The following is a 19,843-nucleotide window of genomic DNA, read 5'->3' as shown; positions in this document are numbered from 1 at the left end:
TTAGACAGCAGGGAAAGGGGAGGGGTCACCCGCAAGCGTCTTGGGCTGCAAAGGCTTAACTTCATTTCCTCAGAGAAACATAATGGCAGATATTTGCATATCGTATGTACACAAAGCCGGTGGCCAAACTGTGCTGCCAACAGATACGGATCTTTTTAAAAGGCAGGTCGGGGAAAAAAGACTACAAGTAAATAATTTGTAAAACCACATTTTGTAAAGTTAAAAAAATTAACTTTGATGCTATAAGTTAGTTCAGTTTATACCCAAATAGACTCCTTGTTGTGCATATTTTGGTAAATTATTCACTGGCTCTTTGGCCAATTAGACACTGCACCTGAAATCTCATAGACTCACTCTATACTCAGCAGCCACTTTATTAGTTACAACTTACTAGTACCTCTGTTAGAGCCCATTCAGAAGTTTTCATGGCATAGATTCAACAAGGTGGTGGAAACTTCCCTCAGAGATTTTAGTCCATATTGACATGACAGCATCACACAATTGAAGCATCTATCCACGATGTGACTGGTGAGCTGGGCTCAGGTAGGCTGTGGCTTTCAATAATCATTTGGTACCAAAGTGTGCCAAGAAATCCACTACAGCCCCACCACCAGCCTTAACCGTTTACACAAGGCACAATTGATCAGTGTTTTTAACTGAGACTCATCAGACCAGGCAACATGTTTCCAATGATCTACTGTTCAGTTTTCAAAGATTGTCCAAATTGTAGCCTCAGTTTTCTGTTCCTGGCAGACTGGATTGGACCCGGTGTGATCTTCTGCCGTTGTAGCCCACATGCTTCAAGGTTTAATGAACTGAGCATTCAGAGATAACCTTTTTCATTCCTTGGTTGTAACAAGTAGTTATTTAACAGTGTGGCCATTCATGAAATCAAATCCCAGTAGATCAGCAATTTCTGAAATACTCAGACCAACCAGACCACATTCAGTGTCACTTGATGCATCTTTCTTCCCACTTCTGTGGTGTTGTAATCTACTACCAGAGTACAAAAAACATCTCACATTTAAGTTTAGTGCGTATATGTGATTGATTATCTTGTGCATTTTATTAATTTGTTTTCCGGGACTCTTCTATAAAAGTAAATTATTGGATAATGACATCAATGAAAGCCACAGGCCAAAAACACATTGGTTAAGTTCCCCAAATCAAAGAGTATAAAAACAACTCCCAGCAAATCTCTTGCACAAACAGCTGTTCCATGTGGGACTTTTCATTAGTAAGCATTTAATTTATCATCGTTTCAGTCAGCGCGAGGGAGGACACTTTCCCTCCTCGGCCTTTTAAATCACCACGTGCTTAGATCTCCTGATTGGAACATTCCTCACCTTTGACCTCTGCTGGTCCATAAGGTCGTCATCTCTGTGGCAACTAAAATGCCCTAACGCTCTCTGTCTTAATTAAAAAACACTATTTACTCGGAGAAAATTTCATTTTCTTTACCTTTGACCTCTCACTTCCTTGTGTTTTCTCCCCCTCCCTCTCTGTTAGTTAACGGGGAAAGGCGAAATCTTATGAAAGATGCATCGACGCTGTAGTGCAACCATTATGATAGGCCTGTCGTCTCGGGCGAGTTTGTGTGTGTGCAGCAGGGTTAAGCTCTCGCACAAGACAAAGCCACAACCTTCAAGGCTGCTAAGCAACAATGCTGCCTGGTAAAGCCTCATCAGGGCACCGTTTAGCCGAGGATTAGAGACTATTACACACACATAAACACACATATATACACACACACACACCGCAAAACGTTGTTTCACCAGCTCATTAATTCGAACCTCGCTTTATTTCTGCTTAAATGTGCGAGAGACCTGACGTTCCACCTCTCAGTCAACTTTTCGATGCTGATTCTCCTTCTCAGTGGAGAGACAAGTGGTTTTTTTCCTCCACTCATAATTTTTGAAATTGATGAAAACCTTCGCTGTGTGCTGGAACAACGTGGTGATGAGATATTTTAAACATAAAAACTGAACCAGTTAGTAAAACTTAAAGGTCAAGGCTTAAAAAAAATAGAGACCCAGCAAATATCATTGTCTGATTTTTCTATAACAGTTTGGCTGATAACCCAATAATTAAATAATTACGTTGTATAGTAAATGATTTGATACCAAAGTGTAAATGCTTCGTGATGATGGAAGTGAAAAATAAACTCTTATTTTATTGTGTGTATCTCTCTCACACCAGAGTTTCGTGTTTTGTTTGTTTGACTGATGGTGCTTCCCCAAATGGGTGCACGTTAAACTCCTGTGTTTTCCCACATTTGCAACGGTGTCATCAGTCACCTGCAAGCCCACAATGGGACAATAGGAAGCTCAGAGTCGATCAAATTGCCTAAAAGTAGGTTTTATGTAGTCTACATAAATCAGTGTTTCATTTCTTTTCCACGTAATACATGTTGCATTTCAAAATGAAAAAACCAAACATTCTTTGACTAATACATGAATAACATTCCTCCATCATGTTTTCTGTCAGACTGATGTTATTTTAGTTAGATTTTTTTGGCTCCCTTCTTCTGAGCCTGTCATAGTTTTCTACCGTCGTAACACAATACGCAGGAAAGCTAAAATAAAAATAAAGAAATCTCCTGTAGTGGCACCTGCTAAGCCATTGCTGTTGACCAGAAGTGTCCACAAAGAAAAAACTGTCACATGAATCTAGCCTCATACTCATACTCTTCAACTGTGGAAGCAGTGACCCATTCTCTTATCCTCCCATCACCCCATCCCTTTATCAACCCGTCTTTCATCTTTCCCTCTTTCATCTCGCTACTGAATTCTGTCCAGCAAAGGCAGACAAGAGACAGAGGAGAGGAAGCAAACCTAATGCTGCACTGTGTCTGTATGCACCTCTGACAAATCACAAAGGCTGTGGATTGTTTACAAAATGCATCAGAAACAGCTGTTCAGTGGTGGTTACGAAACAATTATTATATAGAAACTATAATATTTCAGTGATCTCAGCATAGCTAGCAGATATCTATCCAGTTGAGCGCCTTTGTTATCGTTTATGACAGATTTTAAAAGGCTAAGAGGTTAAATAGAAACTAGGCAGTGGTTTCAAGACTTGCTGAGCATTTCTACAGGAATCAGTGGACAAAAAGCAGAATTGAAAAACCAAACATTTCATCTGTTTCCCACAGGTATTCAATGGCTGGCTAGCTGTCAAAGTTCTTGGGAATACACTTTCAATATTTAAACATATTAGAAATATATTTTCTGGTACAAATCAAGTAATATATAAACTACCAGGAACATTTTTAAAAAGACGTAAAGGCAAAGGAGCAGAAATAGGAGAAATGCACCATTCTAACTTTTATCTTTTATGTTTATAAGTCTATTCAGATAAAATTGTATGTTAATAAAAAAAAATTTGTTAAAAGGTGAGCAGTAACTTGAAGACCTGACCATATTTGTGACCTTTTCTTGTTCTGTTGACTGAGCACTGTCCTATTGACCAAGACCAAACCTATCGTCCTTTTCTATCATTTCCTGTTTTGTGGTCAGAGGAACCCAAATTTGAAATTCTTTCTGGAAAACATGGACACCACTTCCTCCAGAATAAAAAGAAGCGGCACGATCCAGCTTGTTATCAGAACTCAGTTCAAAAGCCTGCAGCTCTGATGCTATGGAGGATGCATTTGTGTCTATGAAATAGGCAACTTGCCCATGTGGAAAGGCACCATTAATATTAAAAGTTAGACAAGTTTTAGAGCAATGTATGCTCCCATCCAGACAACCTTTATCTGAGGAAAGGTTCTGCACATCTCAGTGAGACAATGATAAAACTACATGCTCCATCTTTTCCTACAGCATGGGTTTGTGGTAGAAGCGTCCATGCACTGAACTGGCCTACCTGCAGACCACAGCTTTGGACATTTGGAGTATCATGAAACACAAATTACAAAAAAGAAGACCCACGACTGCTGAGAATCCCCTATCAGACGTTCTGCAGACCTGCAGATTGTCGCATTGTTGGCTTTTCACACATCGACCTGGCTTTTTCAGAATTGAGGTTTGTATTGTGCTGTTCTGTTTCTTTGTTAGCTTTTCTTTATACTTGATCTATTATTAATTTTGTAATTTTGCTTGTGACGAAGGTCAATTTGGAGACCTGATGGGATGAAGCGTGGGGACCTGCCACAGTCAGAATGCATAAAACGGGAGATTTGTGCCTGTATGTGTATGTTCCGACCTTGTCTTTGTTTGGCTCAGGTAACTTTTGGTTATTGCCCACTGCAGTGAGATTTTACCAGCCTGTCTCTTTTTACAGACTCCATCTAATGAAGTGGCTCTGTTTAATCACAGTTTCTATAGTCGCTCTCTTTCTCTGAACAAACAGTCACAGCTGTGGCCCTCAGTATTATTGCAGGGTGGATTCAGTGTTCAACAATAGGCCAAGGGGGAAAAGGAGGGCTGTGTGTGTGTGTTAGAGACAGACACAAAGAGAGAGTTTTCTGGGGATATGCCCACCACATGGTGTCTCCAGATGTGTGTGTGCGTGTGTTTGTCTTCATAATCTAATGCAGTCTGGGCCCACGGGTGCTGGGGAAGCTGCGATCATGTATAATGTGGGAGGTGAAGGATGGAGGGGTGCAGACACAGGTGTTGCAAATGAAAATGATGAAAAAGACACGACTTTTTATTAGCAGTTAGACTTGCTGTTCCCTTTTTTATGTTTATGCACATCACATATCCACGACAAGCATGTTCAAACTCAAAACTTTGTTCTTTAGAAGCAGCTAATTTCCATCCAAAAAGCTGCAAAATGTTCACTGCTGGATTTCACTGGTTTTTAGCCATTATGGAGGAAACACAGATGTCAGTAAAGACATCAAAATTTACATAACTCTAGAGATATAATAGCTGCAAGCACAGGACACGCCATGAAATTTTATGGTCTCATCCTAACAATTCCTGTGATCTATCCCATTCTTCTACTTCCACCAACGGGCCAAAATTCTTAGAAATCTGGAGAAATATGTCAAATTCTTCAGTAGGTTGGCACAAAATTTGATACAAATATCCATGGCAACCAGTGAGCTACAGCCTTTTTGCCCAGTGACAACACTTCAGCATGCCATCCTTGCCAGGTAGCATGCTGGAAACATTTTTTTGCAGACCGAGCTCTGCTAAATTGTCGAGGGGACTGTCAAACATCACCTTTGATGCAAGCAATATGATAAAACATCTGACAAAGCATTCAAGGAGTTTACTAATGCGAGCAACAAGTAAAAGTGTGAGAATATGTCCAGAGACAACCCACGGTGTGTAAAAATAACATAAGCTCTTACCAAGTACACTGTTTTTGAAAAGCAGCTATTGTCAGCTGTAGATAATACAGGGTTTTATTGTCTTCTCACTACACTGGAGCACAAGTATGAGCATGTCAGCTGTCACCACATCACAGAAACCTTCTTTCCAAAGTTGCAAGGCTTTAGGAGAAAGCACACAGCAGCCTTTTCTAGGACATTTCGACCTTCGGCTTCACGGCTAATATTTGGACGGTGTCATCCAGTTTAAAGTTTAACCGAGAAATGGATGAATGAGAAATTCAGTGATCAGAGAGACATTCTGTGTGCACAGTATAAATATTCATGCAATAATTGGGCCACTGCAGGTGCTTTTGATGATATGCTTCAGTTGTGAGTCATTTGAAAAAGTTGTGTTCATATTCCGTTCATGTTGTATTCTAGCACAATAAAAAACAACTGGTTTTTTTTTAGTCTAAATATTTAGTTTGATAAAGATTTGAAGCAAAAAAAACAGCCTATAAATATTAAAACAAGACCTGCACTATGCTGCATTCTTTCACTGAGCAAAGGAGGCTCCTATTTGCTTCCAAATATCTGCTTAAAAACCTGCGTGACAACATGCTATCTGTTCTTCCTCCATTTCTGTTCTTCCTCCAGGCATGCCCACCAGGTTGGGCATGCCTTAAACGCCTCACACAGTAGGCATCCAAGAGGCATTTTAATCAGATGCCCGAATCACCTCAACTGGTTCATTTTGATGCGACTCTACTCTGAGTCCCTTCTGACTGATCAGTGAGAGGGGACTCATCCCATCTCCATAGCTTGCATCCGCAATCGCTTTCTTCCAGTCACTACCCAGAGCTCGTGACCACAGATGAGGCTAGTGATGTAGATCAACAAATCGACAGCCATGCTTTTCTTCTGTCAGTGTCTTCTTCCACTCTCTTCCTACTCTTGAACAAGACCCTGTGGTACTTAAACTCCTCCACTTTGGTGCTCCACCCTATTCCATCTGAGACCCACAGCCTCAAACTTGGAGGTGTGAACCACTCGAGTTTGAGCTGGTGAAGCCAACAGAACTACATCATCCTCAAAAAGCAAAGATTAAATCCCGAAGCCACCAAAGCAGACACCCTCCACTCCTGTCTGCGTAGAAATTCTGTTCTTATTAACTATGAACAGAACCTGTGACAAATCCAACAAACCCACGGGAACAAGTCTGAATCATCTCCAGCAATATGGATCAAGGTCTCCCTGCAGTTCTACAGTAATCAAATGGTGCGTAGCATACTAAACGAATTTATGTAGAACATCAGATGGCACAACACTCTCCAGTGTGCTATATGCCAAAGTTATGTTACCCTTACTATTGCAGGTTAACAAAATTCAGGCATGATTCATGCTCAGACTTGTATTTCACTAAACAAACTAACTGCACAAGTTCAAAGGCATCTCTCACACCTAACCTCAAAACAGTTTAAATTAGTCCCGAATGCCTTAAACCGCTGTGCTGAGCAAAGATTGAACACATACCATAAATACTCCTGTACACACACACAGACACACACATACACAGATTTTCCAAGCCCCAAAAACAGTGAAAACATAATTTTCATAATAGCAGGTTGAGCAAGTGTTCATTTATAGAAGTACTGTTGCAAGAACCAAAGCCGGTCAAGTTAGCACATACCTACAACCCTCAATATAAAACTTAACAAGATCCCACTTCAGAGGTTCTCAGGGGTTTCTCGTTGCGATTTCTAAAATTAAAATAAACTGTAGGGGGTGTAGAGAAGCAGACGTAGGATTTAATATTGACCAAACAGCCTTAAATACTATTGGCCAAACCTCTGTGGTCGCCATTCAAGCTGAATGAGTTCCATACATCTGAGAAACCTGTTTAACAGCATTTTTCTGTGGAAGTTTGCGTTTTTTTTCTTACTCTGTTCACCGTGGGTTTTATAATTTAATCTAATTCTGAGAAATAACAACACAGCAGCTTAAATGTGGTTCTATGGAACGAGCTGTGCCGGTTCAGATAAGATGAGCTGCCATTGAGGGGCTCTCCTCTAAACACATACACCTGGAGGACTGAGGCTCGCACAAACACATGCATATAGAGGCAGATATACACTCGCACTCAACTTGTCTACAACAAGCTGAGCACAGAGCAATATATCCAAGTAGTATTTTTACCTCAGCCCACACGCTGAGCAAAATGCCAGCTCTCGGCCTTGGGAAACACACACGCACACATTTGCTCAAACACAGGCAGACACACACCCTTAGACACAACAGGTCATGCCCAGCCGGCCACTGCGGCAGCCGCAGAACATAAACAACTTTCACACACTCTGAATCATCTGAGCATTTCAATATTGTTTCAGATACTGTAAATACATTCAGCCACTCATATAAATATATGCAACCATAATTATTCCCTGAGACCGCAAATGACCGTGACGGGAAGTTAGTTCCCACAGTTTCAGTGGCGTTGCAGCCCAGCCCTGTAGTGCTCGGTTTGCAGCGCAGACGGCGGGGCAGCGAGGGGAGCGGAAGGTGCTCGATGACAACAAACAGTGGTTCGTCGGCTTCAATGCAACCTGGAACATTTATGTTCTGTAACGAAAACTGTTTTCTGCCCGTGAAACACAAAATGTAACTTCAGGAGGGAAACCTGTTCACTGCTTATACCAGTAAGTCGGTCATGCTCACTTTCTCCTCTTCATCCTCTCCTACACAAGCACACACAAGCACACATACACACAGATACACACCTCTCTCCCAGTGGGCAGCAGCTGTTGGAGTGCTAATCTCCATTAGCTACTGAACTGGCTTTTATGGAGAGAGCCATGTAAAATCTGCTCTCTCACTTCTCTCACTCCTTCATCCAAGTGAAACACCCAGACTGGGTCACACAGCAAAACCTCATTGTTTTTTTTTCTCTGCTTTGCAGCATCTGCAACATACATTTTCACATAATTTTGAGTCCTATTCAGTGAACTGTGCAAACGTTGTGGTGATATACACAAACACACCATTACATGAATCCAAAGTTTATCTAGATCATCTTAAGGCTTCTTAGCAAAACATACTAATAGTTAGAGAATATTTCAGTTAACCATGGAGGGCAAACGAGTGACGGACAAAAAAAATAAATAAAAACACGACTTACAGTCTGTAAAGCTTCGTTGTTCCCAGGAAAAGCAGCTCGGGAAAGACAGCCAGATTATTCCGATTCAGGCGCCTGCAGAAATACAACAGGAATTAGGGAATAAACTCGACCTTGCTCGTTCCAAAGACTGCGGTTGGATGCTCGTACATTTGTGTATAATTAGCTGTTTTAAAGTAGGATTTGTGTTTCCTGGACTTTGTATTAAATTCTGTTACACTGTTTTGATTGTAATACGATTTGAGAGCATGAAATAATTGGGAGACTGATGGAGACACACATACGTGGTCATGCATGGACACTGAAAGAAAACGGTTATCCATGATTTAGGGGTACAACATGGCTGCCAGACAAACAGTGAACTCGAGAAGGATGGAGGGAACGCAGGCGGAGGAAGACGAGGGAAGGGGTTCAGATGGAGGGAGGGCGGAGGGGCGTTTTTGCCACAAAGACGGAGGAGAGGAGACGATGTGGGAAAAACAAACAGGCAGTCTGGCCGGGCTACCGAATGTGTGAAAAGGACCCCACTGAGTAAACAAGGCCCTCACAGGGGAAGAACTCACAACAACCCATCACGCACACACACGTACACACACACACACAGTGGAGACGACTCGGGTGAGTTTAATAATCTGGGTGCGATCATTTAACCCTGGTTGAGTGGAGTGAAGAGGTTTGTGTGCAGTGTGTGTTGATGTGTGTGTGCTTGATGTGTGTCAGAGGAGAGGGAGGCAACAGAGTGACACAATGAGAGACAGGCTGCTGAAACAGTTTAACCCTGACACAAACACACCCGCACACACTGACAGGCTCAAACGATGGATGCTGAGCTGGGTGCTACTGGATGGGAATGAAGAGAGGAGGAAGGGACGAAGAAAGAAAACACGGCAGGAACTAGAAGTTACTTCAAACTACGAAGAAAACTTGAGTGTGATTTATACAAAAAAAACATACGAACTAACAGAAGTACTACACATTTTCAAACAAAAACACCAGCTCCTTTCAAAACTTCCCCAAATCTCTTTTTCATTCTCTCGTTGACTTTTTCCTCTTAACCTTTGTCTTTCACCTCTTTTTGCATCACTAGAAGCCGATGTGGACTTAAATAACGTCACCCCCTCTGTGTCCATCTTCCACCCACAAGAGCACAAATATGTGAACGTGCCCGCGCGCACACACACACATTCACACTCCACAGTTACATCAGAGGCTGCTTAAATATTTAACGTCCCGCAGAAATGATGTTTCTAAATTATTCACTCCTCTTCCGTTAACGCTGCTTCTGGCAGCTAAGAGCCCCACACGGCCCCACGGAGAGGCACACTCCCCCTGTAGGTCCTGCCCAGCCATGAGCGCCCGTTAGTGGGCTAGACATCCCCCTGGGAGAGTGTACGGACTGGTGTTCGAGGTAGGGAGGAGGAACGACAGCAGAGAGGTGGTATGAGCTCATCGCCTTAAAATAGAGGCAATGCCGTCAGACTAGGAAACACGAAATGAAGTAGAGACAGGACACAGAGATCAAATCCAGTCTGCTCCACGGTGCTGCCGAGATATCAGTGTGTTTTAATTAACCTTTTATTCATTTCTTCACTAGAATATCCGTCTGATCATCACATTATCTATAATATATTTAGCAATTAGCAACATAGAGATTGTTCAGATTTACAGACCAGGATTCCCGTGCAGAGTTCTTCTGTTTTTCCTGCTTTAGTTCTACAAATATTATAAAAGTCTGAAACGGTTTTACTTTCCTCGCACACTCTCACACATTACAAACAAGGTGATATCAAAAACAGATCATTTATACTTCTGATGGGCAGCTCCAAATACAGTGATGTAGAAAAAAAGCAGCCAACAATTATTTTCACGACTCATTTATGCACTGAATTAATTAAATCATTGAAATTAATTTAAAAAAATTAACTTAGTTATTTACAGTAGACTGTAACAGAAACAAACCGCCTGCCATACTTAAAATAAATAAAAATCATACGTAACCAGACATTTCAGCCAATCATTGCAACACTGCATATGAACATAACACGAATAACATTAAAGTGCGCTTGCCACGAATTTTCTTATTTTAAACATTAAACATTGCCAAAGTTTCAAATATCGATTTCAGTGTTTGTACAAATAATTCCCGTGAGCCAGAAGCTTGGCCTTCAGACTGAGTGTCCCATTTCGGATAGCGTGTGTGTGTTTTTCTTCTCTACTCATCTCTACTTTCTTGCTGATCAAAGTTTCTGTTTCTGTAGGGCAGCCAATCAAAAGAAAGTTGGCTTCAAAAGAGGGTGGCCTTCAAGGTTGAGGAGCTAAAGTGTTTTGTTTCAGCGAGCAGATGAGAGGGAGTGAACCAGCATCCAGTATAAGATAAATAAGGATTATTTTAAACTTTGAATTAAGGAAACTCTAGTGGAGTCCAAGAATAATAGTATGCAGCTGGAAATGAGAATAAAGGGTCCAGCTGAAGTTATTATACATGTAATCAAACATTTTGGACTTCTTATGTGTCATTACACACTAGATCGTACTGACTATGACTCCCCGGCCCCAACATAAACTCTGCATGAACATGACACGCACAATGTGTCTGACGTCACATGTGATTTACTCCAACATGATATGTAGGACATTTAAAACAATCTTAAACACATTTCTGTAATAAACCACATAAATGGTTAAGCGTTGTTCATTAGAGGCAGAAATTACAAATCATTTTTCTGAGATTTGAAAAGTTCCCTTATGAAACAAAACTACTGAAAAAAACAGTGATGATTCTTAACAAGTTTCTCAGTTAAATCTGAGAGCTACAATGTAACTACAAAACATTTTAGCCTGGCTGAAATGTTTTGTAGTTACATTGTAACTAAGACCTCCAAAGTCTGCTGTTACTTACAGAGGCTACATCAGCTGACTTGGCAGTTTTCACGACTCCACTTTGCACATTTCTCACTTTGGTCTTCAGCGCTGATTCTGCTCTCAGTATTTTGTTAATTTGAACTGCTGCATTAGCCTAATTAAGGAAGCACTGTCTAAAAGATTAACAGCTCAACAGTCAACCTATTGCAAGCTCTCCATCACCACTGAGCTTGACTCGGCTGCTAACTGTCACTTCACTTTTAAAGTTCTGCAAAAAAATTTGCTTGAACATAAACTTCTGAATCAAACAATGAAATCTCTCCAGTCATGTAGTGATTTAGTTTATTTGATGTTTTTGTATATAAAGACAAATATGTAGCACGAACCAGTTCCACATGCCACACATTTATAGGCTGAACTAGTCTGCAATTACCACCCACTGTTGAGCCTTTTTCCTTCTACATCTGAAAGAACGTATCTCTATCTTTTATATCACAGTGTGTGAGGGTGTGTGTGTGTGCACAAACAGCCTCAGAGTGCTTCCACAGCCATGTCTCATTAGTCAAAGTCTGGCTGGAAGAGAATGAAGACGGAGTAGCCAGTAGTCCGAGGTGTGAGAGTCACTCCGCCGAGCTAATGTCACACTGCAGCATGGTGATAATCCCCGCAGTCATAAACAGATGCTAGAAGCCCAGAAACCGCACAGTAAACACACACTCGCAAACATGCACAGTGTGCCAAATCTCTGTACATACACACATGAATACTCGCACAAACATAAAAGTCTGACACGCACACGCAACCTTAACACCTCAGACCCATGTTGATGCGCAGTAGTACAGCCTTGCAGACTGAAAATAACAAACCGCCTCAGAAACCAATTATTACTCCACCAATGCTGCTGCAGCCATAATACACATGCTGAACTAACAGTCAGTCTATCACACACACAAACACACGCACCAAAGTTATAACCCAAAACACTGCAGACATTTCCACGAACCTAAGAAACTGTCTCCACTCCAAAAACCACTTCAAACCGACCAGTGTGTGTGTGTGTGTGTGTGAATGGGTGTGAATGCGGTTCAACAGTTCATGTTTTCGGTTCACAGCTCGTGCATCCAAAGCGAGCCAATATCTATCACCCACCAGAGATTTACACTCTCTAATCTGATCTGTTATTTAAACACTAATGAAAGATACCATCTCTTGCCTTAAAACACAGAAATGCAGAAATTCAGTCTTATCTCCTAAACACTAAATTCCTTTGCTATCAGGTTAAAATCATTCGTATTCAGCAGCGCCGGGCAGCTTTTCCTCTAAACTTTCCGCGAACTGGTGTGTACCAACAAACATAACAAATGTTGGGTGCAGCAGAGACTCGGAAAAATCTATCTCGAATGGCTTTTTAGACAGAACTGCTGTGGTGAAAATGGCTTTGTGTCTTCACAGCGCAGATAATTTCAAGCTCTACTGCTCAGTAAAAACGGAGAAAAAAAATGTAAACTTTGCCCTGAAATGATCAGCGGGAACAATTTTATCACTCACAGGCTTTAGAGCTAATCATTTCGCACTAATCCAGAGCTTTTCTTTGAAATCCATACCCCCGCTATCTGGGATCACTGTTACAATTATCTTCTGCTGTTCATATTGTCAACATATTACAGCACGATCACTTGATTTGAGGCTTCATTATCTACTTTGTAATTGCTGTTGATAGACGCATCTCACCACTGTAATCGGCTGTGCGATTACTCATCTCGGTAAAAATTATCTTTAAATAATGTGATCAGTCAGTTGCAGGCTAATTATCGAAGGATTTAGCCGACTGATTTTCTCTGAAATTACTGTCACGGTACCTGCAATATCGCTTTCATTCTCCCTGCATGTCTGAGGCTGTTATCTCCTTCATTCTCACACACTTTGAATTGAACAGGGGCTGTAAAACAGTCAAGTAAGTGAAGGATAAGAGGATCGGGAACTCCTCACTTAACTATTCTACACCCACAGGGTGAGAGTAAAGAATGTATAGCATTCCTATATGCACAGGACAATAGAGAGAGAGAGAGCCAGATGGGTGCGTAAGGAGCAAAAACGTGAGGAGAGGTTAAGGAATGAATGAAAACGGCGCGAGTGGGTTTGGGGGGGGGGGGGGCTCCTCCAAATCAAGATAAAACCAGTACTGACAGAGCAGCCTTGCGTAAGTGAATGCGCATGCACGAGTGTATCCAAACACATTCATGTGTTTGGATATGTGCACAGTTGTGTTGTGACATGCCTATCTCCTCCACACCTCCTTCAACCACATGCCCCTCCTCCGTACCCCCAAGGCTACTGCCCTACACCTGACCCAGCCCTGCCTGGCCCTTCGGGGCCTGTCGCAAAAAAAAAAAAAAAAGATGTGAAGGGGAACCGTTTTCTGCCCCCATGGGGGGCAGTCAGTGTGGATCTGTCAGCCAAGCTTAAGGCCCTCTCCTCTGGGCTGTGGTGCCCAGCAGGCCCCCTCCAGCCCCCAAGAGGACGGAGGGCTTTGAAATGAGCCCTCAGACTCCAGACTCCAGAGACGCGCCTTTGTATGGTAGCTGTTGGGGGGCATTGATGACTGACTCCATCTTTGTGTTTGTGAACATGCCACGCAAGAGAAGCTGAATTACAGAGGAAAACTTGCAAGGACAACAGAAGACAGCCATGTTGTGTCAGAAAGTTTGCTGTTGTCAGAGACAAGACAGAAAAGGAGAGACAGCCATATCGTGCATGATTTCACATTAGATATCTAAGACTTTATCAGCTGTTGCTGTTACCACACTACAATCTATGTTCAAGGCTGTGTTGCTTATGTGAGTGCATGAAAGAGGGTATTTACTAGCTTGCACCATCTCTTTGGAGGGAGGGTAATCATTATCAAAGTTTACTTTTAAATCCAGACCATATGTAGTTAAATTTTGCCCTTTTTGTCACCAACTCTGAGTAGGAATTCCCAGAACCGCTTAGCTGGACAGAGCCCAGTGCTGGTTGCATGAGAAACACTAGCAGATTCCTTATAGTGGTCTACAGAGCTTCTCTCTCTCTCTCTCTGTCAACAAAGAGCAGCTATAGTGCAGCAGAGAGCAAAGAAAAACCAGGCATGACAGGGTCAACACCAAAGCATCCAAAAAAGTCACATTTTATCACTTTCATCCCACTGACTTGTGACAAATTTACCCACAAGAGCCATAAAAAAAGATGAACTGCTTTATTTTTATTTTTTAGTCTGTGTATGTGTGTGTGTGTGTGTGTGTGTGTGTATGTGTGTGTGTGTGTGTGTGTTTGTCCAGGTGGATATCTCTCTGCATATGCCAATATGTCTGTTTTTGTAAATGCGTGTGTGTGTGTGTGTGTGTGTGTGTATGTGTGTGTGTGTGTGTGTGTGTGTGTGTGTGTGTGTGTGTGTGTGTGTGTGTGTGTGTGTGTGTGTGTGTGTTAATTATGTTATAAAGGCCTTATGTTGTCTGGATGCTGACTTGTGATACCAGGCTGGCATTGTAAAAACTTCTGACTGTTCTTCATTCACCTCCATGGCACTCAGACTCAACATTTGCCACATGAACAGATTTGCAGGAGGCCAAGTTGGGGTAACTGACATAAAAGTGGCAAAACATGATGCATGCATTCACACGGAGCAGGAGGGGTCACTAATTAGGTTGGGTACATTATAGCCTTTTTGGTATGATTCTGGGCTGCCCTAGATGACTTGCAGGATGATCATGTTAAAAACTTGGGGAAATAGTTTGTTTTCACTGCTGTCACATCAGGTATTTTCACTGAAAGCTTTGATCGCTAAAGTCAACCTGTCCTTGATTTCTGGTATTGCTGCAACTCAAGTTAATATATAAATAAATAAATGATAAAGAAATCCATAAGTTCCGGTGATGATTCATAATCCACTGGCTAGTATATAATATAATCTGCTGACATTATTCTTCCCACTTTCAACTGAAACATGCAGTCCTAGAAGGTCACTAAGTATTCAGAGCTCATTGGACAAAGGCAAACCAAATAATTTTTTCTTCAAAGGGCTTTTTCAAAACCCCTCTTGCACTAAGGACTGTTAATGCTGTTAGTAAGCAGTGGGTTAGGATATTTAAACAGTGTCCTTGAGAGTCACCAAAGCACAGAATAAGGGAATGTTTTTTGTAAAGCTCTACAGACTTGGAGAACTTCTAACAAAGACAAATAATGCAGCTTGTGAATGCAACAACTGAAAAGAGATTTTATATGACACTTGTTGATCTGTGCATCCAGATATGCAAATGAATCGACGGGCATGCGCGTTCTTGGAATTTTTAAGGCTGGGCAAACTGATTTTATACAGAATTAAATTAACACAATGGCGTCAACACATCATTACTCACAGTCTCTCCAGCTCCTTCAGGTCCTGGAAGGCTCCTCTCTCGATTGTGGTGATTTTGTTCTCCATTAACTGCCTGAGAGAGAAACACCAAGAGAGTGTGAGACTATGTGAATTGGACAATAAAAAAAGGAACGACATGAGAGGGGGGAAGGAGAGTGATAGAGAGACACAGAGCGTGAGAGCTGACAGAGTGATTTGTGTGATGAAACCATAAGAGGCCAAAAAAAAGGAGAAAGATGGCTGGATGGGGCCAGCGATAAGAGAGAGAAGAGAAAGACGGAGTGAGATAGGGCACAGGAGATTGACACTGGAGAGGAGAGAGAGGGAGAAATAGAGAAGGATCAGGCAGCACTGGGTGTGAAAAAAGGAGAAAAGCAGATTGGTGGAGATGGAAAGTGATAGAAGGTTTAAAAAAAGCAAGAAAGAGGAGAGACAATCAGCAGCGGGTCGATAGAGTCCCAGAATTGACTTTAAAACTGGCCCATCAGTTGGACAGGGACTCATCTATCATCCAATTTACTCTCTATCTAACCGCATAGCTCTGACTACTCCTTCACTTACACCAGCACAACTTCACTAAGATTAGTGTGCTGACGAAACCAAGCAAAAACACACATGCTTTTATGGGCCATCTCCACTGAGCTCTTCTTTTTTTAATTAATTGATTTATCAGTGAGTCAACGCTATTTTTTAATACAGCCCCATAAGAAAAAAAAAAGGGGGGGGGGGGGGGGGCGACTTTTATTTTTAAAGACTCTTCTCACAAATTTCTCAAATTTAAAAAAAAATCTATTCTCACGTTTTTTTTTAAGTGCAGTGTTTTTGCTAATTATGGTGCTTTTGGGTGAACATACCGGAAATAGCTAAAGTGAAAACTAGAGCACACAAATAAAGACACACATACACACAATTAAGGACATAATCTCTGGAGGAATTCCAACTATGTCTATTCCCTTCCATTCATTTCGGCTGCTGAATAGCGCGCACAGCAGCTATCCCTGTCCCGGCAGTGACGGTGCAGGGGAACTCTTTAATCTGGATTCATCCCAGGTAAAGAAACCTGTTCTTACTTGACTCTCCCCCCCTTCTCTTCCTTTCCTTCCACCCTTCCCTCCCTTCCAGCAGCTACATTCCTCCCTCCGCGGTTACACCTAATGACCGCTATCTCTTTCCTCTTTTTACCCTCCATCACTTCCTCGCCAGCGCGTTAATCACTCCAGCACATGGGCCCCGGGGCCCGGTGGTTAAAATAAGCCCCCTCCTGACACTTCCACTGGCAGATTAACACGACAGCATTAACAGGTGCCGCTGCTATTCTGTTTAGACACTTATGATGGCTCAGTGAAACCGCAGCTTCCCACCACTGGATGCAGTGCCTGCGTGCAGCAGCTCCAGAGCTGGATGAATCTGCTGCTGCTGCCGAGCACGGCCAGAAACTGTTAAATCTCTGTGCTGTGATGTTCTATTGGAAAGTTTTCTGGATATGCAAGGTGCTGCTTAACAGTGCATGTGGGAGAGAATATTGTTGTTTTCCTTTTTGCATCTTCAGGGGAGGGGATAAAGAGGGGATAAAATAAAAATCGCCGAATAAACGTCACTTACAACACTCGCAGATGCCTCAGCCCTGCGAAATCCGTCTTCGTGATTTTAGTGAGGTTGTTTGCATTCAGGTCCCTGGAAAGAAAAAGGATATTTTAAAAAATTAATTAAAAAAATATAAATTAATACATGTTTGTGATGTGCTCATTGATGAAGGAGGCTTTTGCTGAAACTTCTTGTTCCGTAGCCAACGCAGGGTTGTCATCTGACTGTCAGAGAAACTGAGAGGAGCTGTGGCTGCTGCACTACATCGGCAAGTGTTAATTTCATCGAGGGGTCTTTTAATGATAAAATTCGGCCTCTTTAACTCGGAGCCCACTTGTCCACTTTTGATTAACTCGCTGGTCTGCTGACAAACCGATGTGGTCTACGGAGGCTGTGCTAATGCAACAGTTCAAAACCGCCAACAACCACAGCAGCCCCCCAACTTCAGCTCCGCGATCAGCCCTGACGTGTCCTCGTATTAGGCACCAAAACGAGCTTTAGTGTTTTTATCATTTATACCTCACGCCAACATTTACATCAGCTGCGTACTGCGGCGTTAACAAGGCTGAAAGTATAGGTTAGACATGACAAAAAGCTCTGCGCTCTTAAAGATGTGGTCCTCGAGAGAGACATTTTCAGTGCCTCCCGGTTAAAAACAAATGAATTAGACAGGAAATTTTGGGGGAATAATGTGTGATCATAATTAGGATATGAGCTGATGACATTTCCTAACCACTGATCGGAATAAAATTTGGGTGCTAAAACATCAGAAGGTGTGACATTTTTTTCTCCATAAACTCTTTAAACTCCTCACACCCCTTCAGAAGAATCGCCGCATTAAAAGGTAAATGCAGTCTCGTTATTTTTCATCATTTAAGCATAAAAGAAATGGCAACACGACATTGTGGTGACTTTTCTTATACAATGTTTCCAAATTTTAAGTCAAATCTATACAATCCCGTACTTACAGTCTCTCCGTGTTTCGAGGTATGTTTCTGGGCACGTTGCGCAGTCCTTGTCCGTGACAGTCCACTGTCGTACCGGTGCAGGAGCACTGGGCCGGGCATGGCTGACCGTCTGCTCCGCTGGACAGGACCAGAACAGTCACCAGCAGCCCCAGCACAGTCACCGGGGAGCGGTGAGGGCCAACGGGGCACCGAGCTCCCACCATCACTGCGGCAAGCGGGGGCCAATATGAGACCCGCAAAAACACCGTGAAAACAGAAGGGCGTTAAAAGATAAAGCCCCGAAATCCCCCGAAGGAGCTCACCAAACTCTGCACGCAACGGGATGCCGTCCTCCTTTTCGCTGTCCTCCCTTAGCACACGCGTGTTTCAGAAATGCCTGGTTCTGAATTTACATTTGGGTCCTCTGAGAGGGGTTTCAGTGCGTGAGGACTGTGATCAGGGACTTGGGTCCCCCTGGGTAGAAATAGGGGAGCTCGATAAGGCGGTAGAGCGGCTCTTTGGCTGCGCTACAGCGGCGCAAACTTCCACATGTCCCCGGCATGCGGTGCCCAAATCCCCCCGGTGAGTGCCGTGCCTGTGTATGTAAATGTGTGCCCGCGGAGCAAAGACAGTGAAACACCTCGGTCCTTGATCTGATCCGATCCAAAGAAACCCTCTCTCATGTACACACACACACACACACACACACACACACACACACACACACACACACACACACACACACACACACACTCTCTCTCTCTCTCTCTCTCTCTCTCTCTCTCTCTCTCTCTCCAGGTAAGGCTCTGTTGGTTGTAATTCACAACACGCGTCCTGCGAGGAAGCCGCGGCTGCTCTTCTTTCTCCCCCCCCAAAAAAAAGAAAAAGAAAAGAAAAGCTCAGCAGAGGTCACCGTGGCGGAGAGATATTGATCCCGATAATATATCAACTGCCGGTCAGCGGTGAGGGTAACGCGAGGGACAGAAAATCGTGAAAGACCAGCGCGCAATACTATAATCCAACTCTGCGTGGTGCGTCAAAGCGCTGCTCCCGAGAGTGTGTGATAGGGAGAGAGAGAACAGACGCAGCAGCAGACGTGCTCTCTCACTCCCTCTCACTCTCTCTCTCTCTCTTGCTCTCTCAGACAAATACAAAACATCCACGCATTGCGTTTTCCCTCAAGGTAGCAGCAGGTTTCCAGCTGGCCGTCAATCAAACAGCAACAGTTTGACCTCGGAAGGAGACTCTCTTTTTCACTGCAGTGTCCCGGTCACCTGATGCTTTATTTAGCTGGCTTCAGGGAGGCGACCGAGCCTCAGACTGAAAACTAATGTGGAAAATTTAGAAACAACTTCTGAGCCCTGGATTTCTATATGGATGGATGAAGAACTGCTTAAAAATCCTCTCATTATATCTGTCTCATAATTGTGACTGCACAAGATGAGCAGCTGAAATGGATTTGAACTGATTTGTTTTTATCCACCAAAAAAAAAGTTAGTTTCAGTGTCAATAGCAACAAGTAGCTCTAAATTAAAGACTACAGGAATTACGTGACACTGAAGCTTTTGCAAACGTTTCAGCTCTAATATTAAATTTTCAGAAACTCTGAAGGGAGACCAGCA

The 19,843-nt window shown here is 42.7% G+C and overlaps 1 protein-coding gene across 9 annotated transcripts in view; it reads right to left on the bottom strand.

Annotated features, from left to right (window-relative positions):
* The window catches only part of slit2 (slit homolog 2 (Drosophila)), a 104,644-nt gene extending 85,355 nt beyond the window's left edge, over window positions 1-19,289 (bottom strand). For all 9 annotated transcript variants that reach the window (XM_076884925.1, XM_076884928.1, XM_076884929.1 and 6 more), the window contains exons 1-4: window positions 18,243-19,289; window positions 17,293-17,364; window positions 15,692-15,763; window positions 8,442-8,513 (exon numbers count right to left, since the gene is read on the bottom strand). In XM_076884925.1, the coding sequence (XP_076741040.1) occupies window positions 8,442-8,513; window positions 15,692-15,763; window positions 17,293-17,364; window positions 18,243-18,445 (419 nt within the window). In that variant the 5' untranslated portion in view covers window positions 18,446-19,289. The remainder of the gene's footprint in view (window positions 1-8,441; window positions 8,514-15,691; window positions 15,764-17,292; window positions 17,365-18,242) is intronic.
* Window positions 19,290-19,843: the final 554 nt, after the last annotated feature.

This window comes from Maylandia zebra, linkage group LG6 (assembly GCF_041146795.1).
Source record: "Maylandia zebra isolate NMK-2024a linkage group LG6, Mzebra_GT3a, whole genome shotgun sequence".
NCBI classification, from domain to species: Eukaryota; Metazoa; Chordata; class Actinopteri; order Cichliformes; family Cichlidae; genus Maylandia; species Maylandia zebra.
The sequence above is the reverse complement of the archived record's forward strand: the minus strand, read 5'-3'. Positions and strand labels throughout refer to the sequence as shown.